Source organism: Sander lucioperca, chromosome 14 (genome assembly GCF_008315115.2).
Source record: "Sander lucioperca isolate FBNREF2018 chromosome 14, SLUC_FBN_1.2, whole genome shotgun sequence".
NCBI classification, from domain to species: Eukaryota; Metazoa; Chordata; class Actinopteri; order Perciformes; family Percidae; genus Sander; species Sander lucioperca.
The window spans coordinates 8,828,543-8,854,901 of record NC_050186.1 but is presented as its reverse complement, the minus strand read 5'-3'; the positions used below and the strand labels follow the sequence as shown (position 1 = coordinate 8,854,901).

Here is a 26,359-nt window from a genome sequence, read left to right as displayed (position 1 = left end):
CTCTCTGGCTCTTTACTTTCTATTTTCATTGCTGTGAATAATGCTCGATGGTGTTTTAAGCCCCCAACGTCTCCTTCCAGGCAGCGCTGCAACCGTTGACTTCAAGGCACCTAACCCTAACCTTAAACCTAACCATCACCATTGCCTAATCCTAGTGCCTTCCAGGCAGCGCTGCCTGGAAGGAGACGTTGGGGGTTTAAAATAAATAAATAAAAATAAAATAATTCTCAGTCCAGGAGTCCAAAGTTAAATATTAAACTGACCGTCCAACATATTGAATATCAGATCAGTATTATTGTTCATGTTGGCTGAGGTTAGTTTACCTGAGTGGAGCTGGGAGGAAACACCTGTGAGTGTGTGTGTGTGTGTGTTTATTCTGATGATGTGTGTCTCTTCCTGTCTCCAGAACCTTTCTGATCTCATCAGATCACAGTTTGATTTAAAGTCAGCTTCTTCATCACTCTGAAGAGGAGATCTCAACTCTTCAGGAGGACCAGGAGACCTGGAGATGGCTTCAACAACAAGAAGAAGACGGAGCAGAGACTTCTCTCCTGATCTGTCTGAATTAATGAACAAACTCACAGAACATACAGTTTCATTCATCAGAGAGTTTGACAGCAATGAACACAGGATGAGACAGATTGTTGGAGAGTTTAGGGAGATCGGTGATGAAGTCAGAAAGATGCAGAAGAGAACAGATGAAGTCAGAAGAGCAGGAGCTGATGTACTAGAAGTCTCAGCCCTTGGCATGCCGTTTGGCTTACGTGCAGGCAGAGCAGCAGCAGGAGCAGCAGGAGGGGCAGGAGCTGCAGTAGCAGCAGGAGCAGCAGGAGCTGCAGTAGCAGCAGGAGCAGTAGCAGCAGGATCAGGAGCAGCAGGATCAGGAGCAGCAGTAGCAGGGGCAGGAGCTGCAGTAGCAGCAGTAGCAGGATCAGGAGCAGCAGGAGCAGCAGTAGCAGCAGGGGCAGGAGCAGCAGGAGCTGCAGTAGCAGCAGGATCAGGAGCAGCAGGAGCAGCAGTAGCAGCAGGGGCAGGAGCAGCAGGAGCAGCAGTAGCAGCAGGAGCAGCAGCAGCAGCAGTAATAGTAACAGTAGGAACAATAGGAGCAGTGACAGCAGCAGCAGCAGCCATTTTTGTTGCTGGTGTAAATGTAAAAAGGGGATATTAGAGAGTGTACATGTAAATAAAGTAAAAGAGCTGGGTAATGACTTCTTGGAGATTGTTGAACCGCTGAAGATCGACCTGGAAGAAATAAAGAGGACGTGTGAGAAGTTGGAGCAAAGATCAGCTGAAGTTCAGGCTGGAATCACTCTGACAGACATGGAGGAGTTTAGGAGGATTCTGTCTGAACTGGGAAGAAGTGACGGAGTATTGTCTGATATGTGGAAAGTCTTCAGAGTCACAGCGACCCCTGAAGAGGACAGAAAGTTAAGAGACTCCATCATCCAGTCAGCTGATCTCTATCAGAAAGTCATCGATGACTTGGAGAAGATGAAGGAAGAACTCAAAGACTTCACAGAACAGTGAACATACACACTGCAGTCTGAAGAAAGGGATTGTTTAATTATGTTATTATAATTATTTCTCACTAAATCTGCAGGTTGTTGACACACTTCAAATTGTGGACCCAGATGATCCTCTGATCCTGTTTATCTGAAGAAACTCCTCCGTGTTATTAATATGATATTAACTTTCTGCTTATAATTCTGTCTGAAACATGATTATTTTTCTGTCAGATCCAGAGCAGAGAAAACCAGTCTGATGATCTCTGAAACATAAAGTGATGCCAACTGAGAATAGATGATCAGCATTCATAAAACGTTGTTGATATGCAGTATTTCTTGTTTTATTGATATTTCTTGTTTTATTGATATTTCTTGTTTTATTGATATTATTTCATGTTGATTTGGTTTCTGTCTTCTGATTGGTCACCAGCACCAGACATCATCCAATCAGAACCCGGCAGAACCCTGATGTTGTTTTACAGTTTATTAATATCTAATCCGTGTGGACGTCAATAGTTTAGATTATTTTGTGAAAGCGTTTTCTAAACGGTGTTCGCTGTGTTCTTAAACTTTCTAAATTGTTCTAAATTGTTCTAAAATGTTCTACATTTGTCTTGTTTTAAAGTACCATCTGTAACATCTGATATGTTTCATTAAATACACAATCTACACTTGAAGTAGTGTTGTTATTATTATTATTATTATTATTATTATTATATTATCAGTGGTATTTTAATGTGAACATATTTCTGCTAGTTTCATATTTTTGTGGTGTTATATATATTTTAAAATGTTTTATTGAGCATTAACATTAGAAATTACAAGTTCTCAAAGTCATACACAACACAGTAAATGAACAATGTTCACATGTCCCCACTACCTCAGGCAACAAGCAACAGTAAGAGAGGAAAGTGCTTTACAAAATAAAAGCTAAATGTGCATATTGTTAAAGTGTATTTACAGTACATTTGTGTTCGTATGTTAAACAGCTGTTGTGTTTCTGGTTTTATTGTTTAATTCATGTTATTGTTCAGTAGGTATGTTTGTTTGATTATGTAAACACCAGAGGTGTACCAGAGTCTTTATGAACTGTCCCAGATCCTCTGAGGAAAGGAGACTTTTATTCAGGTCTCTAAGAGAGCTGGGAATAGAAATATTTTCCTTTAAAACTTAATTAGATTGTCCTCGTCACCAGTAGGAGGCAGCAGTGCTCTATCAGTGTCTAGTCTGCCAGGAGGAAGAGAAGAAGAAGGACAGGTGTGCTTTCCAGACCAGGTACGGAGGTCTGACTGTTGTCTGATCACGTAGCAGATCAAGGTAACAAGGTGAGTCAGCAGTTTGGTGGTGTTGGGATTGAGGTTGAGTGATGTCATGATGTCTGTAGCAGCCATTTTGGTTTATGATTGTGTTTGTTTGGTTTTTAATGTCCCGCCTCTGTGTGTGTGTGTGTGTGTGTGTGTGTGTGTGTGTGTGTGTGTGTGTGTGTGTGTTGTCTCTCTACCATACCCCTAACCAAAACCCAAACCCCTAACCCTATGTTTTAAGGTCAAAATGGACTACCACAGATGAAGACATCATGAGGACAGACTGTCCACACCAGTTCTAATCTGGACAGACCTCCTGTAGTTGAGCGGTGTCTGGAACACAGGGAGGACTTGGAACAACCAGCCTGGAGTCCTGGACTTCCAGATCCTCAGGCCTGGCTGACATAAGATGGTTCTAGCTAGCGCTGTTAACAGACATCCATGTTGGTCAGGTGGTAAGTCAGATGTTTATTATATTATTATATTAAGATTACGTCAGACCAGACATGTTTTTATAGAGTAATGATGGTAAAAATAGAATCAGTGATCATTTTACTTAGAATACTGTAATTAACATATGAGGAATCAAATCAGATTTGACATACAACAATATCATAGAAGGCTGAAATTAGTGGTCTATTTCCAACATAAACCTGATTCAGTGTGTCCTCCGTTCACGACCAAATCAAACTGGTTCCTACTGACGGCACATTACCTCCTGAGGTCACATCTGCTATTAACTCTGATCTTCAGCATTTCCATAATAAGTTTAGAATTGGCTGGATGAAACTAAATTAGAGTCACTATGAATCTGAATCACTTATTTCATTATGTAATAATAAACAAATTGTTATCAAGCCAGCAGACAAAGGAACTGCAGTTATCATGTTGGACAGAGAACAATATTTGTGGGAAGGTTACAGACAATTGAATGACACATCTTGTTACTCTAAACTCAAAAATTCTATTTATAAGGATACTGTGCCACTGGTCGATAAGATTATACTATCATTATATAATAAAACTATTTATTAATAATAAAAAACATATTTACAGGGTAACACTGAACCCAGACCGAGGCTATTCTATATGCTACCTTAAATTCACAGAGCCAGCACGGCTTGGAGTAAGCCAGGAGAAATACCAGCTGGTAGACCCATAGTTTCTGACTGCAGCAGGGACACTTACTTTATGGCTCAGTTTATTCATTTTTATCTGAATCCTCTCTCAAAGAAACACACAGTTATATCAAAGACACGTATGATTTTGTGGACAAAGTTAAGAAGATTGTCATTGCTGTCAACTCATTCCTGTTCACGATGGATGTGGAGTCTCTGTACATGAATATAGACATCAGAGAAGGTTGGAATACCATTCAAAATATATTACTTTAAATATGCAGATATTAAAAGACCAGACAAGGAAATGTTACAATTATTAGAAATTAATCTGACCAGGAATGACTTTGAGTTCAACAATCAAATTTCTACAAATTAAAGAGACAGCTATGGGCAACAAAGTTGCATGTTATTATGTTAATATTTATATGGCTGGATGGGAATATACAGTCCTGGCCGCCTGTCCAAAAAATCCTCTCCACTACTACAGATTTTTAGATGATATTTGGGGGATCTGGCCGCACTCGAGAGAGGATTTTGATTCATATTTGATCATTTTAAATAAACACAATCCATCTATCAAGCTCAAAGCTGATTTCAGCCTGACCTCTGTGGATTTTTTAGTTAGACCACATTTAAGGTCCCTGACTTTAAGGAGAATGGTAGACTGGACATTAAGGGTTCTTTCAAAGAGACACTCACTCTCTACTGTATAAATCCAGTTTTCATCCCAAGCATACAATTGCAGGTTTAGTGAAATCAGTTACTTCGTTTCCACAGAATCTGCACTAGACAGCAGGATTTCAGAGAAGCCTCCAGTTGTTAGCTGTTCTCTCCACTAGGGGGTAGACCAGGACTTTACTACTCAGAGTACTCAGGACCTTCCAGCAGACTAAACCTCTTAATGTCAGTCCCCTATTACCAGTCATCACCACGTGTTCTCCATCAACAGTACAGCTGGTTAAAGTCATTAAAAATCATTTCAACCATTTTTTTGACCAGACTCAGCTGTTGAAGGATTTTAGAATTATTACTGCATTTAGAAAGAACTAAAATGTGCAGGATGTTTTAATGAAAGGTAAATTAAAACCAGTTTCTGACCCTAGACCTGTTTGGCACGGGGAATTTTTTTTTTTTTTTTTTTTAAGATTATTTTTTGGCCATTTTAGGCCTTTATATGTATGTATTGTTATATATGTTATATATATTGTATGTTTGTATAGGACAGCTGTAGACATGAAAGGGGGAGAGAGTTTGGGAATGACATGCAGCAAAGGACCGCAGGGCAGAGTTGAACCTGCGGCCGCTGCATCGAGGGGTAAACTCTATGTGTGGGCGCCTGCTCTACCAGGTGAGCTACCCAGGCGCCCGGCACGGGGAAGTTTTTAAGCAACAATATTGGGTGCGTAACCAACACAACCATAATGTATATTTAACACAGAGAAATTGTAATGTCCACTCTAAGAATTGTGTTTATCTGATCAGATGTAAACAGTGTGGAAGACAGTATGTGGTCCAAACAGGAAATACTATACTTATACCAGGTTTACACTACATAGGTATAACATTTGTAGAAAGAAAGACACACATTCATTTGGTTAATCACTTTATTGAACATGACTGGGCACAATTAACTCATCAAAAAATCATAATGAAATAAACACGACAGACAGACAGACAGACAGACAGACAGACAGACAGACAGACAGACAGACAGAGTAAATATCTGTGTCTGCATATACAAAGAAAAGAAAGAAAGAAACCTCTTCATAATGTGGCAGAGGGGCTTCAATAAAACTGGACGATAGCACACAGCTAACAGGCTACGATAGCTTCCTCCATGTTGGACTCTCTGGCTCTTTAACCAATCAAATGTCAGCTCTGTTGGGACGGGTTGTTATTGGTCGACGGCTCACAAAGTTTAACTGCAGCCAAATGTAACGGGGTGATTTATGAATTGATTTTAAATGAATGTTTGTATATCTTTACTCTCTAAATCTGTCTGTGTGGTGGGGTTACAGGGTAAATGAAGGTGCTAATCTTTCATTAATTTCAGAGTTTGACAGGTCATATTTGTTGTGTTTCAAACCTACAAACATGAATTTAAAGCCTCTATAAAATAACTTCAGTGTCTCAGTCCAACAGTGAGTGAGATTAAATATTAAACCAACAGTCAAACACATCAAATATCAGATTTTCTTGTGTCAGATAGTGAAAACAGAACATGTCATTAAACTGAAATACAGATTTTAATCCTGAAACTAATCCTCCGTTACGTGATACCAGTAGTTGATCTACAGCTAATGTTTCTGTGGGAACGAGGCCTGCAGCTGCATCCTGCAGCTTCATCCTGCAGCTGCATCCTGCAGCTGCATCCTGCAGCTTCATCCTGCAGCTTCATCCTGCAGCTTCATCAGTATTACATAATATAATATAAGTTAAATATTAAGTAGTCAATGTGAGCACAACTGTCCTGATATGATCTGGATGTGCAAAGATCAGAGTTGTAAAATATGAAAGCACAGTTGAAATGTAACTAAGTACATTTACTCCAGTACTGTACTTGAGTCGAAATGTTGAGGTACTTGTACTTGAGTCTTTTTTTATGCCACTTTCTACTTCTACTCCACTACATCTCAGAGAGAAATATTGTACTTTAGTTACTCCACTACATTCATCTGTTACAGCTTTAGTTACTAGTTACTTTAGTTACTAGTTACTTTAGTTACTCCACTACATTCATCTGTTCCAGCTTTAGTTACTAGTTACTTTAGTTACTAGTTACTTTAGTTACTCCACTACATTCATCTGTTCCAGCTTTAGTTACTAGTTACTTTAGTTACTAGTTACTTTAGTTACTCCACTACATTCATCTGTTACAGCTTTAGTTACTAGTTACTTTAGTTACTAGTTACTTTAGTTACTCCACTACATTCATCTGTTACAGCTTTAGTTACTAGTTACTTTAGTTACTCCACTACATTCATCTGACAGCTTTAGTTACTAGTTACTTTAGTTACTAGTTACTTTAGTTACTCCACTACATTCATCTGTTCCAGCTTTAGTTACTAGTTACTTTACACATTAAGATTACTGCACACTAAACATGTAGTTTATAAATCTGATGTTTGATTCTAGAGTAAACTCAGCTGAGATGATCAGACCATTAAACACACACCTGGTTGAATCCTTTACACTTTCTACAAGGTTTTAATACTTCAACTACATTCTCCTGATGATACACACTTTTACTGCAGTAACATTTTCACTGCAGGACTTTTACTGTAACAGAGTATTTTATGTAGGGATACACCAAATCCAGATTTTTGGGGTTGGGCTGAATCCTGAATCCACTGGTTAAGATTCTGCTGAATCCTCGTCCCATCCTCAGTCCATGAACACAGTAAACTCATTAATGAAGTAAACAACGTCCACAGCCTCTAAAATAGTTCAATGTAACAACTTAATGTTGAATTCACACGCTCTTTTCACATCGTAGGAAAGCACATCGCTCTCGCCAGATGAGTCTCTAACCAGTGTATGATGAAGGCATGTTGGGGGGGTGAAATTAAAAAGCTAACGTTAGCTAACGAGCAGCAGCCGACCGTTCGGTCGCTCTGCTCCCCCTGTAGGGAGACTCTGAGAGAACAGCTGACAGCCCGGGAGAGGCCGTCTGGTTAACTCCAGATTTTAGCAGTGACTGTCCTTCCTTTGCTGTACCTGAAGTTGCTGCATTCTGGCTGCTGTCTGTAGATTCCTTCATCACAACTCGTATTCTTCCAGATGTTTGATACCAGATGTTGTAACAGCGGTGATGTTGTGTATAGTTTAGGGTCCTCGCCACCACCAGACTAATCAGCATTACAGATTGAACATGTAGCTGGACTTGAATGGTCTTCTTTTGACTGAAAGTACTGCCAAACTACACTTCTTCTGCTCACCAGTTCCATCTTCACTTTCTCTCAGTCTACTGCATTGAACGCTCCACCTACGTAAACACCTTCCTGTAATCAACGGCGCCGTCATTACGGCGACCAGCGTAGCGTGCGTTAGAGTTTAGATTCTCGGCCCAAGCCCGAGCCCGACCCGAGCCCAACCGGACCTCGGGTCGGGCTCGGGCCGTTATTTTCCGTCACATCCTCAGGCCGGGCCCTTGATCAAGCAATTCTTTTTTTTTTTTTTTATCCATTACCTTATTATCCTATTTGGGTGGGGAGATAGCTATGCCATAATCAGAAATATAATAAATATATATATATATAGGCTATATAAAAGTAACAAATGTGTACAAAAGTTACAAAAATGCAGCATGTGTCATGCGCGGAGTCTCCTCCTCTCACACGCATCACACCGGGAGCTTGAAGATGTAAAGAAAAAAAGAAAAACAGGAGAATTACCTTTGAGCAAGTGTGGAGGAAAGTCGGAGGTATGGAAGCAGTTTAAACAAGTCGTGGGCAGTGACAACAATATGTTGTTCATCATTGTTTCTTTTTTCTTCATTCGGATCCACTTGCGATCCGTTCCATTCTGAATAAACTAACAGCAGTTTACAGCTTCGTCCTTGTTGTATTATTCTAAACAGATTTCTGTAGTTCAAACAACTCTGAATTGTAGTTGAGAACGTCAGTTATAACGGCCCACATATTAAAAAATTGTCGGGTTTAAATCGGGCTCGGGCTCATAATTACAGTTAATGTGTCGGGCCGGGCCGGGCTCGGACACAACGTGCTCGGGCTCGGGCAGGTTCGGGCTTGATTTTTTGGGCCGATCTAAGCTCTAGCGTGCGTAGTGCAAGCGTAGGGTTCAGTTCACTGGGAAAAATAAGAAAAATAAGGTTCGGCAAAAACCCAACCCCGTCAAAAAGCCCAATATTCAGCCGAATCCGAAGCCCAATCCTGGATTCAGTGCATCCCTAACTTTAACAGTGTGGTATTAGTACTTTTACTGCAGTAATCTGATCATCTGGTTCTGTGTGTTTAGTTCAGAAACTCGTCTAATAATCCTGTGAACTCTCCGTGTGTAACAAAGTCTTTCAGGCTGAACTTTACACATCCTCTTTATTTCTTCCACGTCCTTCTTCAGCCGTTCAACTATCTCCATCAAGTCTTTCCAGTTTCTCTTCTTTCTATGCACTATTTCTCCTCATTTATCATTTTTGTTACATTTTGTTTGAATGTTATTAGCTTAACGTTTTTGGGCTTTTTGATGCCAACCTGACTTTGACTACACTTCTAACCTTTTATATTTTGAACTCTTGTTTCTGCAGCAACAGAACTGAGAACTTTATTGTTCTTGATCTTTTTCTGAACCTTCAGGAGAGTTTTATAGTCCTCACAGGTGAGACACTGCTGCAGTCTGATTGGTTGCTCTGGTCATGTGATTTCAGAGAAACATCTCAGGTGGACGGATGCTGATCAGACAGACTGAGAGAGGACGTGTGGAGGTGAAGACTGAGAGAGGACGTGTGGAGGTGAAGACTGAGAGCTCAGAGCTGCTGTACCTGCATCAACTAACAGGTAAGAACCTCTAAACCTCTTGATGAAGATGTGACTGTCATCAGAAGACTAAATATATATTCAGTGATGTGATGATGTAACAATCGTAGCTGATCTTAGATGTTCAGTATTTGTTCACGTTGACCCAACCCAGTTTCTAAAGAAGAGGCTGGAAACTCTCCACATATCACAAACAGGATATTAGTTTATGAAGGATTATATATGAACCATGTTACATATTTAAGACTTTCCTGAGACTGTAAGACATGAACTACCTTTCCTCTCTCTGGATGAACCAGGATCAGGTCTGATCAGAGTTAATCAACATCAATTTACAGCTTCAATAAAATAATTCTCAGTCCAGGAGTCCAAAGTTAAATATTAAACCGACCGTCCAACACATCAAATATCATATCATATTTTCCATACATGCCAGTTCACCTCCTGGGCACTGCCAAGGTGCTCTTGAGGAAGGCACAGAACCAACCAACTGCTATTCAGTGATGTGATGATGTAACAATCGTAGCTGATCTTAGATGTTCAGTATTTGTTCACGTTGACCCAACCCAGTTTCTAAAGAAGAGGCTGGAAACTCTCCACATATCACAAACACTATATTAGTTTATGAAGGATCATATATAACCGTGTTAAGGCCCTGATGGAGGTATTCTACATTACATTACATTACATGTCATTTAGCTGACGCTTTTATCCAAAGCGACTTACAATTAAGTGCTTTCAAATGTGAAGGTTCAAACTCCAGACAACAAGTAGTAAGTGCAAATACAGTAGCTTTAAATAGGCAAAGCTACAAAGAGACATATGAAAGTGCAGGTTCGAAAGTGCAAGTTCAAGATTTTTTTTTATTTTTTATGTTTTTTTTTTATCCGAGGTGTAGTCGGAAGAGATGCGTTTTTAGTCTTCGGCGGAAGATGTGTAGGCTTTCGGCCATCCTGATATCGATGGGGAGCTCGTTCCACAATTTGGGAGCCAGGACAGTGAACAGTCGGGATTTCGTTGAGTGATTAGTTCTCCCTCGCTGTGAGGGAGCAGCCAGCAGTTTGGCTGATGCAGAACGAAGTGGGCGGGTTGGGGTATATGGTTTGACCATGTCCTGGATGTAAGCGGGTGCTGATCCGTTCGTGGCCCTGTACGTCAGTACTAGTGTCTTGAAGCGGATGCGGGCCGCAATTGGTAGCCAGTGAAGAGAGCGGAGGAGAGGTGTAGTGTGAGAGAACTTGGGGAGGTTGAAGACAAGTCGAGCCGCTGCATTCTGAATGAGCTGCAGGGGTTGGATGGCACATGCAGGCAGGCCAATCAGGAGGGAGTTGCAGTAGTCTAGACGTGAGATGACTAGAGCCTGAACCAGAACCTGAGCCGCCTTCTGCGTTAGAAGGGGACGTATCCTTCTGATGTTATGCAGCATGTATCTACACGATCGGGTAGTTGCAGCAATGTTAGCAGTGAAGGAGAGTTGGTCGTCAAGTGTTACACCCAGGTTTCTAGCAGTCTTGGTGGGGACTACTATAGAGTTGTCAATTGTTATAGTCAGGTCTTGGGTAGGAGAGCCCTTCCCTGGAAGGAAAAGGAGCTCAGTCTTGTCGAGGTTGAGTTTCAGATGGTGTGTGGACATCCAAGAGGAGATGTCAGTCAGACAAGCCGAGATACGTGCTGCTACCTGAGTTTCAGACTCAGGAAAGGAGAGAATTAGTTGGGTGTCATCTGCGTAGCTGTGATAAGAAAAGCCGTGCGACTGAATGACAGACCCGAGAGAGTTGGTGTACAGAGAGAAGAGGAGGGGACCCAGGACTGATCCCTGAGGAACCCCAGTTTTAAGTGGGCAAGGTTCTGAGCTAGACCCTCTCCAGGTTACCTGGTACGTTCGGTCTGCCAGGTAAGATGTGAGTAATGAGAGCGCAGAGCCTGAGACACCCAGATTTCGGAGTGTCGAAATGAGGATCTGGTGGTTCACTGTGTCAAAGGCAGCAGAAAGATCCAGAAGGATGATAATGGAAGAGAGAGAGGTTGTTCTAGCGATGTGAAGCTGCTCAGTGACAGCAAGGAGGGCAGTTTCTGTTGAGTGGCCAGCCTTGAAGCCAGACTGGTGGGGATCAAGAAGGTTGTTCTGGTGGAGATAGGTAGAGAGTTGATTATAAATGGCACGCTCAAGAGTTTTAGATAGAAATGGAAGAAGGGAGACGGGTCTATAGTTATTTACATCAGTGGAGTCGAGTGTTGGTTTTTTGAGCAGTGGGGTCACTCTTGCCTCTTTGAGAGCATCCGGGAAACAGCCAGTTGACAAGGAGATGTTGATGAGATGGGTGAGGAAAGGAAGGAGGTCCGGAGCAATGGACTGGAGGAGGTGAGAAGGGATAGGATCCAGGGGGCAGGTGGTTGGGCGGGCAGAGGTAATCAAAGTAAGAATTTGGTTTGAAGATAAAGGGGTGAAAGAGGAAAGAGTACTGGAAGTGATGGATGGTAAGGTGATTTCAGGAGGTGTGGTTGAAAATGAAGAGCGTATGTCATCTATCTTTTTTACAAAGTAGTTGACAAAGTGGGTTGGTAGGAGGGAGGAGGGAGGAAGTGGACTGGGGAATCTAGGAGGTTAGAGAAGATGGAAAAAAGTTTTTTGGGGTTCGAGAAAGAGGATTCAATTTTGGTTTGATAAAAAGAGCTTTTGGCTGCAGAAATAGAGGCAGCGAAGGAGGAAAGAAGAGACTGAAAGGTAAGCAGATCATCTGGGTGTTTAGATTTCTGCCATTTCCTTTCCGCTGCCCGTATAGTTGATCTTTCAGCACGTACTGAGTCAGATAACCACGGAGCTGGGGCGGATTTGCGAGCCTGTCGTGAAGTAAGAGGGCAGAGAGAGTCGAGAGAGGAGGATAGAGTAGAGAAGAGAGTGTCTGTGGCATCATTGGGAGACATGAGTAAGAAAGAGTCGGATGGAGGGAGGGTTGATAAAGTACATGCCGCCAGAGAAGAAGGAGAGAGTGAACGGATATTACGGCGGACAGGTATGGTGTCTCTTGAGATATGGTTGTGAGCTTTGGAGAGCGGGAGAGAGTAAGAGATGAAGAAATGGTCTGAGGTATGGAGTGGAGTAACAGTGAGGTTGGCTGTAGAGCAGTTTCTGGTTAATATGAGATCTAAGTGGTTGCCGGCTTTGTGAGTGGGTGGTGAAGGAGAGAGTGAGAGGGCAAAAGAAGAAGGTGAGAAAAGGCAGCTAACTTCTCTGTCTGGATGTTGAAGTCGCCCAGAAGTACCAACGGAGGGCCAGTTTCAGGGATGTTTGAAAGAAGGACATCCAGCTCCTCCAAAAACTCTCCCAGAGGACCTGGTGGGCGGTAGATAACAATGATGACTAGTTGTACCGGATGGGTTATGGTGACAGCATGAAGTTCAAAAGATTGTGGAGTGAACTGTGGCAATGGGTAGAGAGAAAATCTCCACTTGGGGTTAATGAGTAGGCCTGTCCCCCCACCTCTACCAGTGGGTCTTGGTGTGTGGGTGAAAGAGTAGGCAGAAGAAAGGGCAGCAGGGGTGGATGTGTTGGTCGGTGTAATCCAGGTCTCAGTGAGAGCAAGGAAGTCAAGGGATTTCAGGCTGGCAAAGCCAGAGATGAACTCAGTCTTGCGAGTGGCAGACTGGCAGTTCCACAGGCCACCTGCAACAAGGTGTTGAATGTGTGTGGAACGGGTGGGATAGGTAAGAGAGGTGGGGTTGCGGAAATGTTGCGAGCTAATGCGTGGTTTGTAGTATCTCCGAGAGGAGACACGGACAGGTATGGAGAAGCAGCACATTTCCGGATGAAGACACCGAGCTGTTAAGTGAGATAAAGATAAGATTAAGCCCACTTAGCCTCCTACGAAGACTCCTGCGTAGACTCCTTTGTCTTTGTCCTCCGAGTCTTCTTCCGATGAGGCTGCCGCTGAGGCTGCCGCTTCACGCAATTGCCAACAGTAAATCCAAGTAGGTGATTGGTGTTGGCTACAGGTGGGGAGGCCACACCCTGGCTAATCAGTCAAAAGCACCTGAGAGTCGTTAACCTCCACTCCCCAAATTCACACTTTACACTAACTAGTTTCACTTTAAGAAAATCCTCTAAAATTATGCCTAACACAACCAATCAAGCAAAGAACACACAGCAGCAGTAGAAAGTAGAAAAGTACAAGAAGCAGCAAAAACCCAAATAAAGTCTGTACTTAACTTAATATCTAGCAGTCCAGTAGTCAGTTCCTTCAGAAATCAAATGCACTCTGTATTCTAGACTCGTGTTTAGTGCCAGTTTGCCACCAGGAGGCCCAGTAAAACTCAGGGTGCCCTGGTAGCTCACCTGGTGGATCGTGCGCCCCATGTACCAAGGCTCAGTTCTTACCCCAGCGGCCGTGGGTACAATTCCATCCCGCGGCCCTTTGCTGCATGTCGTCTCTCCTCTCTATCCCCCTTTCCTGTCTACAGCTTTCCTCTCAATTAAAGGCAAAAAGACCCAAAAATAATCACAAAAAAGAGGGAAAAGTCAGGGTTATTTTTATAGTTTTAAAAATTATTTTAAAATGTAAATTTTTCAAACCAAGACTTCATCTAAACTTGTTTATTTTTAAGTATATATACAGTTTATCAGAGCTGGGGACTCAAGTCTGAGACTCGGACTTGAGTTGCACTTAAGTCGCACAAACAGCTGACTTCAGACTTGACTCAGACTTGAGCTTCGAGACTCGTCAACAACCTGTTTTCATGCAATTATTGCTTTTTAAATCTAAATGTATTCATATATTATTTTTTTCTTTTATTGGTGCATATACGTTGGGGAAACGCATGACGAGCTGCGTGTCCCCTGCTCTTTGCCATAATGTGCAACGTGATGCATGCTCTATGCCCTATATGCTCACACTCACATATAAAAAAAAATGCATTGACGATGGTGACACCAAGTTCTCCTGGAGTTGTGCCTTTTGTCATTAGTTTTAATTTCAATAACTTGGTAAACAGTGGCAGTAAGAGAACAGCTACATGTGAGGTGTGTGGTTAAAGATAAATGATGCCGGATCAACAACGATGAACTTCATCAGGCATCTCAAAACGCTCCCAGATAGGTCAGTCACTGGATAATGTGAAAGAGACGTTATATTTAGCATATATCGTCACAGGTAACAAGCTAACCATCGCTAAGTGTTGTGCTAATGCTGGGAACAGGCAGATTGTATCTTTATAGTTGTATCCATATGATGTGACAGACTTAGGTTAATATTTCACCAGGTCAGAGGGCTAGAGGGATGTGTTAAGTAGACCCCATAAAGTCATCCTACAACTGATTTTGATACTGTACTGTATGGATGGTAGCTACAGGACATGCTATGAATTCATAAGATTTAACAATACAGTGTTAGGGACAGATCAGATGGACAGAGACTGGAGACTTGACTTGGACTCGTGGAAAAAGACTTGAGACTTGACTTGAACTTCCAAAAAATTACATGTGAAAATCTCTGATATATATAATCGCGTTTTAAATGTCCTATTTAACATATTTCACGCATATCACAGACTGTTTCTCATGGTCAAATAACACCACAACAGTTAGTCAAAAAAGCACAGCAGCGCCTTCACTTCCTGAAGACACTCAGGAAACACAAGCTGAATGTGAAGCTGCTGGTGTCCTTTTACAGATCCACCATTGAGAGCATCCTTTCATACTGCACCTGTGTAGTTTGCTGCGTGTTCCGCTGCAGACAAAAAGGCTCTGCAGAGAATTATCAAGATTGCAGAAAGAATCATTGGTTTCCCCCTCCCCTCCCTGTCAGATATTGCACTCAGCCGCACTCTCTCAAGAGCCAAGAACACCATCAAGGACGATACTCATCCTGGCCACCACCTGTTTCAATTGTTACCCTCTGGTAGGCGTTACAGGTCTATACAATCCAGCACCACCAGATTTAAAAATAGCTTCTTCCCAAATGCAATAGTTTCCCTAAACATAAGATTTAGACAAACCCAGTCACTCACTGTCACCTCCTGCACTTATCTGATCATTGCCCTTTTACTGTTTTTATTCTGTTTTATATGTCCTGTAAGGTCATTTATTGTATTTATTGTATGCACCTAGTGGAGTAGCGCTCTTAATTTTGCTGTATTGTAAAGTACAATGACAATAAAGGCATTCAATTCAACTTTTTTTCTCATTTATCATTTTTGTTACATTTTGTTTGAATGTTATTAGCTTACAGTTTTTGGTCTTTTTGATGACAACCTGACTTTGACTACACTTCTAACCTTTTATATTTTGAACTCTTGTTTCTGCAGCAACAGTTTTATAGTCCTCACAGGTGAGACGCTGCTGCAGTCTGATTGGTTGCTCTGGTCATGTGATTTCAGAGAAATAACTCAGGTGGACGGATGCTGATCAGACAGACAGAGAGAGGACGTGCGGACACAAAGACTGAGCACTCAGAGCTGCTGTACCTGCATCAACTAACAGGTAAGAACCTCTAAACCTCTTGATGAAGATGTGACTGTCATCAGAAGACTAAATATATATTCAGTGATGTGATGATGTAACAATCGTAGCTGATCTTAGATGTTCAGTATTTGTTCACGTTGACCCAACCCAGTTTCTAAAGAAGAGGCTGTTAAACGCTCCAGATATCAGATGGAAACAGAATATTAGTTTTGGACGGATTATATATGAACCGTGTTACATATTTAAGACTTTACTGAGACTGTAAGACATGAACTACCTTTCCTCTCTCTGGATGAACCAGGATCAGGTCTGATCAGAGTTAATCAACATCAATTTACAGCTTCAATAGAAGATTTCTCAGTCCAGGAGTCCAAAGTTAAATATTAAACCGACCATCCCACACATCAAATATCGTATTACATACAGAACCGCCATCACAGACTGTTGATAACTTTATTGTTCTTTATCTCTATGAAACCCTCAGTGAATAGTTAATCAGTTACTTTGGGTGAGACGCTGCTGCAGTTTGATAGGTTTCTCTGGTCATGTGATTTCAGAGGAACAACTCAGAGACTGAGTTGAGACTGAGAGAGGACGTGTGGAGGTGAAGACTGAGAGAGGACGTGTGGAGGTGAAGACTGAGAGAGGACGTGTGGAGGTGAAGACTGAGAGAGGACGTGTGGAGGTGAAGACTGAGAGAGGACGTGTGGAGGTGAAGACTGAGAGCTCAGAGCTGCTGTACCTGCATCAACTAACAGGTAAGAACCACTAAACCACATGTGTCAAACTCAAGGCCCGTGGGCCAAATATGGCCCCTTGCAGATTTTGATCTGGCCCGCATGTCAATTAAGGGTCACAATAAATTTTGGCCCACCAAGTTCTTGTCCCTTTTTCTATGATGGCTGAGGAACTTTTTTGGGACTTTATGTGGTCCAAACTGTAAGTGATAAGACTATGTGAGACATGCAATAATACAGTCAAAGATGTTTGACTTTTTCAATAAGTAAATAAAAGCATGTCAATAAACCCCACATGTCTGGCCCCTGATGTGATTCTCATTATCCAGTGTGACCCTTAGTCAAAATGAGTTTGACACCCCTGCACTAAACCTCTTGATGAAGAGCTGACTGTGGTCAGAAGACTAAATATATATTCAGTGATGTTTATTTTTTATTTTTTATTTAACCTTTATTTAAGCAGGAAGGCCGTTGAGAACAGGTTCTCGTTTGCAGCGGCGACCTGGCCAAGAAAAGCAGTAAGCGTGCAGGACAGCATACAGTTTCACATTCACTACAATACAGGAATACAGAATACAATAGGCTACCTAAAATACAGATTAAGTAGGCATTACAAAACAGGTGCAAGGTGAGGTATAAGTAAGTCAATGGATGTGTGAAAGTGATATGGTAATAACAATATACGTGAATAGACATTCTATATCTGAGATGTAGTAAAGAGTCAAAATACAGTTAGTGCAAATTGTGGTCTAATTATGTAGATCAGTTTTAATGCAAATATATATGAATGGACAGTTTATATAACTGTTGAAATGAATGAAGAGTCAATATACAGTTAGTGCAAATAGTGGTCTAGTTAGTGATGTAGGTCAGGAGATGTACAAAAAGTGTATGACAACAAAGTTGGGAAGAATAACAGTTGGGTATGCCAGGGCAGATGAATAGTGCAAAAGAGAGTAAACAGATATGATAGCAGTGCAGGTGAAGAGGTGCATCTGTACAAACTATGCGGTGGGGAACCAGAGATAATGGAATAAGGGTGTGCAAAAACAGAGCATAATTGATGGAGAACAATGAGCACGTACAGTGATCGGACAGGAGCTCAGACATCACCGAAATCGAGAATTGGTAAGATTGTCATTTTCACCAAAGCGAGTTTAGCAGCATAAGTGAAGGAGGCCTTGTTGCTGAATAGGAAACCGATCCTAGACTTAACTTCAGATTGAAGGTGGTTTATGTGTTACTGGAAGGAGAGGGAGCTGTCTAGCCAGACACCTAAGTATTTGTACACTGTCACATTTTCTAATCCCAACCCATCGAGCGTGGTGATGCTAATCGGATAGGCAGGGATGGGCAGTGATCGATTGAAAAGCATGAATTTAGTTTTGCCAGAGTTTAAGAGTAATTGGAGGTTTCGGAAGAAGTGCTGAATGGCATTGACGCTCTCCTGGAGGTTTAATAGCATAGTATCCAATGAGGGGCCGGATGTGTACAGGATGGTGTCGTCTGCATAGAGGTGGATTTGAAAGTGACCAACAGCAAGAGCCACATCATTGATGTATAGAGAGAAAAGAGTCGGCCCGAGAATTGAACCTTGTGGCACCCCCATAGAGACATCTATAGGTCCAGACAACAGGCCCTCAGATTTAAACCCTATCCGAAAAATAGTTATTGAACCACGCAAGGCAGTCATGAGAGAATCCAACGTTGTTGAGTCTGTCGCTAAGAATACGATGATTAACTGAGTCAAAGGCCTTGGACAGATCAATGTAGACGGCTGCACAGTAATGCGGCTGTGATGTTGTTTATGACCTTGAGGGTGGCTGTGGTACAGCCATGACCGGCACGGAAGCCAGATTGCACAGCGGAAAGGACAAGGTGGGATTCGAGATGGTTGGTAATCTGTTTATTGACCAAGCTTTCGAAGACCTTCGAAAGACAGGGTAGGATAGATATGGGTCTATAGCAGTTTGGGTCAGGGGTGTCTCCTCCTTCTTTGAAGAGAGGGATGACTGCAACGGATTTCCAATCTCCAGGAATTTCTGAAGATGCGAGAGGTATGTTAAACAGGTTGCTAATGGGGGAAGCAATAATATTTGCCAATGATTTTAGGAAATTGGGGTGCAGGTTGTCTAGCCCAGCTGATTTGAATGGGTCCAGATTTTGCAACTCCCTCAGCAGATCAGCTGTCAGGATTGGGGTGAAGGAGAAGTGTGGTGGGGGGTGTGGACGTGTAGCTGCGGGGGTTTGTAGAGCAGTTTGTTGGGGGGGGCCGGCCGCCAGATGGAAAGCATGACCGGCTTCAGCGAAATGCTTATTGAAATTCTCTAATATCATAGACTTATTGGTAGTAATAGTGTTACCTAATTACAGAGCTGTGGGCATCTGGGAGGAGGAGTTCTGATGAGATATGATAATGTAACGATCATATCTGATCTTAGATGTTCAGTATTTGTTCACGTTGACCCAACACAGTTTCTAAAGAAGAGGCTGTAAACTCTCCACATATCAGAAACAGAATATTAGTTTTGGAAGGATTATATATGAACTGTGTTACATATTTATTAACTCTCTGGAACTTTACTTTATATTTTCATAGCTGTGAATAATGCTCTCTGGAGACTTATTGTAGGTTTCTTCTTGTCTTGTCTTTTGTCTGTGTTGTTTACTGTATTATTTATATATATATATATATATATATATATATATATATATATATAAATATATATATTTATATATATATATATATATATATATATATATATTTATATATATATATATATATGTGTATATATATATGTGTATATATATATGTATATATATATGTGTATATGTGTATATATATATATATATATATATATATATATATATATGTATATATTATGTGTGTGTTGTCATGTTGCTGTATTGTCCGTACTGATCATATTTTAAAGTGTTTCTTCTCTTTTGAGGAGAAGACCTCATTAATATAATAAAGTTTAGTTTGAGTTGTGACTTTACTGAGACTGTAAGATAAATACTACCTCTCCTCTCTCTGGATGAACCAGGATCTCAGTCCAGGAGTCCAAAGTTAAATATTAAACATATAGAATATCAGATGGGTATTATTGTTGATGTTGTCTGAGGTTAGTTTCCTCTGCTGCTCTAACTCAGAGTTTTCTTTTAATCTGAAAGGAATAGTGAGTTTTTAAATGTCAGAAATCTAAGGTGATCTGGAGTTTCCTCCCAGCTGCTGCACAACAGTGTGTGTGTGTGTGTGTGTGTGTGTGTGTGTGTGTGTGTGTGTGTGTGTGTGTGTGTGTTTATTCTGATGATGTGTGTCTCTTCCTGTCTCCAGAACCTTTCTGATCACATCAGATCACAGTTTGATTTAAAGTCAGCTTCTTCATCACTCTGAAGAGGAGATCTCAACTCTTCAGGAGGACCAGGAGACCTGGAGATGGCTGCAACCCTGAGAAGAAGTGATAGCAGAGAATTACCTCCTTATCTGTCTGAATTAATGAACAAACGTGAAAAACATGCAGCTTCATTCATCAAACAGTTTGATAGCAGTGAACGCAGGATGAGAGAGATTGTTAGAGAGTTTAGGGAGATCGCAGCCAAAGTCAGAAAGATGCAGGAGAGAACAGATAAAGTCAGAAGAACAGCTCTTGGTATGCCATTGGGCTTACTTGCAGGCGGAGCAGCAGTAGCAGCAGCAGGAACAGAAGCAGCAGGAGCAGCAGCAGCAGCAGTAATAGCAACAGTAGGAACAATAGGAGTAGGAATAGCAGCAGGATCAGCCATTTTAGTTGCTGGTGCAAATGTAACAAAAGGGAGATCAGAGAGTGGAAGTGTACATAAAGTAAAACAGCTGTGGAAAGACTTCATGGAGATTATTGAACCGCTGAAGAATGACCTGGAAGAAATAAAGACGACATTTAAGAAGTTGGAGCAAAGATCAGCTGAAGAAACAAAGAAGACGTGTGAGAAGTTGGAGCAAAGATCAGCTGAAGAAATAAAGACGACATTTAAGAAGTTGGAGCAAAGATCAGCTGACGAAACAACGAAGACGTGTTCAAGATCAGTTCAACTTCAGGCTGAAAAGACTCTGACAGACATGGAGGACTTTCAGACTCTTACAGTAGTGTCTATCCTGGGAAGAGGTGAGGGAGTAATGTCTGCTATGTGGAATGTCTTCACACTCACAGCGTCCCCTGAAGAGGACAGAAAGTTAACAGACTCCATCATCCAATCAGCTGATTGCTGTCAGGAAGTCATCGATGACTTGAAGAAGATGAAGGAAGAACTCAAAGACTTCACAGAACAGTGAACACTTCCACTGCTTCGCTGATGATGTCCAGATCTACATCTCTACCAAATCCATCACCACAGCTACATCCTCCACCCTGACCAACTGCCTCATCAATATTTAAACCTATCTATCTAACCCAACTTCCTCCAACTCAAATACAATAAATCTGACTTGATGCTCATCGGCCCGAAATCCCTCACAAAGAACAGCCATAACTTTGTCACATTGTCAACCTCTCCACCCTGTCTCCATCCCCACACATCCATTACTGGGAGTCATCTTCGACAGAAACCTCACTTTTGAAAACCACATCAACCAAATAACCAGAACTGCCTTCTTTCACATAACTCCCGTCCTTCAGAACCTCCACTGGCTCCCTGTTTCCCAACGCATCCAGTTTAAAGTCCTCCTCCTCGCCCACAAAGCCCTCCATAACCAGGCTCCGTCCTATCTCACAGACCTGCTCCTCTGCCACAACCCCCCACACCCGTAACTTCTGCTCCTGTGACGCAAACCTCCTCTCCCCACCACTCAGGACCGAGCGCCATACTTGGGGTACTTTCACCATTGCATCCCCCTCCCTCTGGAGCTCTCTACCCATACACATCTACAGCCCCCTCCCTCTAGTCCTCTCTACCCATACACATCTACAGCCCCTCCCTCTAGAACTCTCTACCCATACACATCTACAGCCCCTCCCTCTAGAACTCTCTACCCATACACACCTACAGCCCCTCCCTCTAGAACTCTCTACCCATACACACCTACAGCCCCTCCCTCTAGAACTCTCTACCCATACACACCTACAGCCCCTCCCTCTAGAACTCTCTACCCATACACACCTACAGCCCCTCCCTCTAGAACTCTCTACCCATACACACCTACAGCCCCTCCCTCTAGAACTCTCTACCCATACACACTACAGCCCCCCCTCTACCTCTACCCATACTCTACAGCCCCTCCCTCTAGAACTCCCTACCCATACACATCTACAGCCCCTCCCTCTAGAACTCTCTACCCATACACACCTACAGCCCCTCCCTCTAGAACTCTCTACCCATACACATCTACAGCCCCTCCCTCTAGAACTCTCTACCCATACACATCTACAGCCCCTCCCTCTAGTCCTCTCTACCCATACACATCTACAGCCCCTCCCTCTAGAACTCTCTACCCATACACATCTACAGCCCCTCCCTCTAGAACTCTCTACCCATACACATCTACAGCCCCTCCCTCTAGAACTCTCTACCCATACACACCTACAGCCCCTCCCTCTAGAACTCTCTACCCATACACATCTACAGCCCCTCCCTCTAGAACTCTCTACCCATACACATCTACAGCCCCCTCCCTCTAGAACTCTCTACCCATACACACCTACAGCCCCCTCCCTCTAGAACTCTCTACCCATACACACCTGTGACTGTACTGACCTGGACACTCATCATAAGTCACCTGTTCAGATTAGCTGTCTACATCCAATAGTCTGACATTTCTCACCTGAGAGTTACTGCTTTTATTATTTTTAATTGCTTCTAAAAAGCTTGTTTTATGTGTTGGTTTTATTGCTTATCTGTTTTAAAAAAAAGTTTAGTGTAAAGTGTCTTTGAGTACCATGAAAAGCGCTACATAAATAAAATGTATTATTATGATTATCAGATGATCCTCTGATCCTGTTTATCTGAAGAAACTCCTCCGTGTTATTAATATGATATTAACTTTCTCTGAACATGCTGCTGCTTATAATTCTGTCTGAAACATGATTATTTTTCTGTCAGATCCAGAGCAGAGAAAACCAGTCTGATGATCTCTGAAACATAAAGTGATGCCAACTGAGAATAGATGAGCCGTGTAGTAACGTAGCAGCTCCACCAGATGGCAGCAGCTGCAGCTGATGCACCGTGGGAGGGGGGTGGCCCTGCACATGTTTCACAATAAAAGCCTGGATAGAAACTAAAGGATTCTGTCCAGAGGGCTTTTATTTTGAAACAGGAAGTGTAGAGTTTGTACTAACAGCATCATGCAGAAATATTTTCTCTCTTTGTTCTGATTTATTAGAATGAGATGATGTTTATATAAGCTGGAAATAAACCTGATGTTGTTTTACAGTTTATTAATAATTAATCCGTCTGGACATCAATAGTTTAGATGATTTTGTGAAAGTGTTTTCTTAATGTCGATCCTAAAATACATATGGTGTTTTTCCATTACATGTTACCTGCTCTACTCGCCTTTTTTGGTTTTCCATTATGATAAGAAGTCCCTGGTACCTGCTAACAGGTACTTTATTTAGTACCACCTCAGTCCAGGTTCCAAGCGAGCTGAGCTGATCCCAAAAGGTGACGAGAAAGCGACAGAGGGGGGTGTCCTGAACAAACCCACCATTTTTAAATAGTTTAGCCAGCTGTGTTTTGTTTTTCCTGCCTCCAGTGTGTGCGTCAGTCGCGGGGGGAACGGAGCAGCCCCCCCGCTGCAGAGACGACAGGATGTAAACAGCAGCAGCTTCAGTGACTTTAGAGTGAGAAAACATTACAGCGTACATTGATGTTAAAATGTGTACAGGTTGGCAGGACGGTCGGAAATGTCTTTCGCTGTCTGTTTTGTTGGTAACTTCCACATCTCTTCTTTTGCAAAAGGGAAACGCACTGTCTGAGGTCACATACAGGCACTATAATACGGGTATGTATAATATATAGACATACATGTATATGTTATTTTATATAGTTTTTTATCAAACATGTTTGGGGCCAGTAAAGGAGTACTTGATCTGCATGATTGGTTATTACATTGTTTTTTGCAGATGTTTTTATTTACAATGTTTAATAAATCTCATGCTGATGACATCACTATATCGTAGTCATAGGCTTTATTTTTATCTCAAATGTTTGGGGCCGGTCAGGGGGTACTTGGCTGAGAAATAAATTGATAGGGGGTACATTATTGAAAAAAGATTGAGAAGCACTGCTCTAGTTTATCATTGCTTAAAGTAGGCTAACCTTCATCAGAAAATGTCAGTAATTAATGGACATCCCTATCACATCAGGACAGATGGATCACTGGCAGTGACAAACAGGAAAAGAACCAGGAACCATCAACATGTTGTCTGATGCTGAATATTTATTGCAGTAAATGTAAAAGCTTGCAGTGGTTACAGTTGAAGCCGGCTGGTCCAACTGCTGCTCTTCAGGTTCTCTCTGAACTACTAGACAGGTACTTGACACACGTACGGCTTCTGGTCATTACAGGCCGCATCGTTCCAGAGTCCCCAGTCTGAAAGAAACATGTTAATCAGTGTCAGTAGGGATTTCAGGGTTCATGGTCATTTTGCCTCTCGGGCATGTGGATGTAAATGTCTTTTTTCAACTTGCTAGGAATTATTTAACTTGTGCACATTAAGCTTACGTACATAGTGTTAACTTGTGTAACTTTGTGTACATCACCTTAACTTAAGTAACGTAACGTAAGTTACATACATCACATTAACTTGCATATCTTACGTACATCACATTAACTTGCGTATCTTACGTACATCAAGTTTACTTACTTTCATCACAATAACTTACGTGCATTAAGTTATCTCACATGTATTGTACGTGTAAATGTATGTGAGTTAACTTAAGATAAACTAACTTCCCTGCATTAAGTGAACTTACGTACATTACGTTGACCGTGTTGACCATGTTGACCGTGTTGACCATGTTGACCATGTTGACCATGTTGACCATGTTGACCATGTTGACCGTGTTGACCATGTTGACCATGTTGACCATGTTGACCATGTTGACCATGTTGACCATGTTGACCGTGTTGAGCATAGATATAGAACAATAGATATGACATGACGTCATAACAAATGGCATAACTGTCTGCCATCTTACTAGGGTACTGTTTACAATTGTCACCTAAGGCAGCAAGTATGGTTATCAGCTGTGCAGCACCTAACTGCTTTAGCAGAAGGACCGAAGAGACCCAGGAGGCTGGCATCACTTTCCACATGTCAGTAGGAGTAGATAAAGTATTTTTTCTCTTCTTTTTTTAACTATAAATACAGAAAAGGTGGTGAACTAGCTAGCTAGCTAGTTACGTTACCTAGCAACTGTTAACAGACTGGCTGAGATGTCAGTTATTGGTGATTAGTAGCTAGCTATTAACAGCATTTATGAACAGCAAACATTGTTTTAGTTGATTGATTTTTTTTTTAGTTGATTGATTTTTGACCTCAAATAAGACATTTAGTAACGTTAACGTTATAACAGGTTTTAACTCGTCGTTAATATTACCCCTACATTGACTGCTGTGGCTGATTTCACTCAATCTGTGTTAAGTTTTCAATTAAATTAAAGTTAACGACAAGTACTCTTCTTTACTCCTAAATCTCATTCTACATGTGCCAGTGCTGTTTTTTGCTCTTCTTTCAATGAATACTTTCTAATTTGGATAAAACTTGCGCGATAGCTATGCTCACCTCATCCACCATGTTGTTTAGACTAAACAGTCGCTTCTCGTTGCGTCACACCTAAACCCGCCTCAGAACCAACGCTGATTGGTCGGTCGTTTGGCGAACGGCTCCAAATTTTCTCTGTCTCAAGATGCCAGACTGATCTGCGAGTAGATAACTGGAGCTCGCGAGCTCAGCACGGTCTCACGAGGCTACATATCAGTTTAGATTCACATTAGATTTTAGCCCACCTAGTTGTGCGCAAAAACTAAAAAGACAGGAAAGTGTTTTTCAAACTGCGATTACAATCAGAATCAGAATCAGAATCAGAAAGGGTTTATTTGCCAAGTACGTTTTTTAACACATACAAGGAATTTGGTTTGGTGTTGTTGGTGCATGTCACACATTCTCTAGATGGAATATTAAACAATATAAGTATAGGTATAAACAATATAAGTATAAGTATATGTACACATTATGTATTAAATTAAAAATAAAGATATAAATAAAAAATAAAGAGCAAAGAGCATTACAGCAGAGAAAGAACAGTGGCATGAAGAGCCAGGGTGGTTTCCGGGCCTTGTTAATAAGGCTAGTGGCGGAGGGGAAAAAACTGTTTATGTGGCGTGAGGTTTTGGTCCTGATGGACCTCATCCTCCTGCCAGAGGGGAGTGGCTCAAAGAGCTTGTGTCCGGGGTGGGAGGGGTCAGCCACAATCTTTCCAGCACGCTTCAGAGTCCTGGTGGCGTATAGGTCCTGGAGCGGCAGCAGATTGCAGCCAATCACCTTCTCAGCTGACCGAATGACACGCTGCAGTCTGCCCTTGTCCTTGGCAGTGGCAGCAGCGTACCAGATGGTGATGGAGGATGTGAGGATGGACTCAATGATGGCTGTGTAGAAGTGCACCATCATTGTCTTTGGCAGGTTGAATTTCTTCAGCTGCCGCAGGAAGTACATCCTCTGTTGTGCTTTCTTGACGAGGGAGCTGATGTTCAGCTCCCACTTGAG

The 26,359-nt window shown here is 41.9% G+C and overlaps 3 protein-coding genes and 2 long non-coding RNA genes across 6 annotated transcripts in view; 3 read left to right on the top strand and 2 right to left on the bottom strand.

The window, feature by feature from the left end:
- The window catches only part of LOC116066775, a 197,521-nt gene that overhangs the window by 998 nt on the left and 170,164 nt on the right, over positions 1-26,359 (top strand). Inside the window, exon 2 of one of the 2 annotated variants that reach the window (XM_035991873.1) lies at positions 407-566. The gene's annotated coding sequence lies outside the window, so the exon portion shown is untranslated. The remainder of the gene's footprint in view (positions 1-406; positions 567-26,359) is intronic. The other variant, XM_035991872.1, reaches the window with a different exon arrangement.
- Positions 1-26,359, top strand: part of LOC116041352 — a 35,776-nt gene that overhangs the window by 1,193 nt on the left and 8,224 nt on the right. Inside the window, exon 2 of the mRNA XM_035991882.1 lies at positions 16,484-16,637. Coding sequence (XP_035847775.1) covers positions 16,484-16,637 — 154 coding nt within the window. The remainder of the gene's footprint in view (positions 1-16,483; positions 16,638-26,359) is intronic.
- On the bottom strand, positions 9,597-10,058 carry LOC116065614. Its single transcript, XR_004108768.2, has 2 exons — positions 10,016-10,058; positions 9,597-9,673 (listed from the first exon to the last, which is right to left on the bottom strand). It is a non-coding gene; the product is annotated as an uncharacterized LOC116065614 (long non-coding RNA).
- LOC116065611 lies at positions 20,053-21,052 on the top strand. The gene is made up of 2 exons (XM_031321147.2): positions 20,053-20,614; positions 20,681-21,052. The coding sequence occupies exons 1-2, from the start codon at positions 20,056-20,058 to the stop codon at positions 20,926-20,928; spliced, it is 807 nt and encodes a 268-aa protein (XP_031177007.1). The 5' UTR covers positions 20,053-20,055; the 3' UTR covers positions 20,929-21,052.
- On the bottom strand, positions 21,302-24,243 carry LOC116065615. The gene is made up of 2 exons (XR_004895119.1): positions 21,860-24,243; positions 21,302-21,829 (listed from the first exon to the last, which is right to left on the bottom strand). It is a non-coding gene; the product is annotated as an uncharacterized LOC116065615 (long non-coding RNA).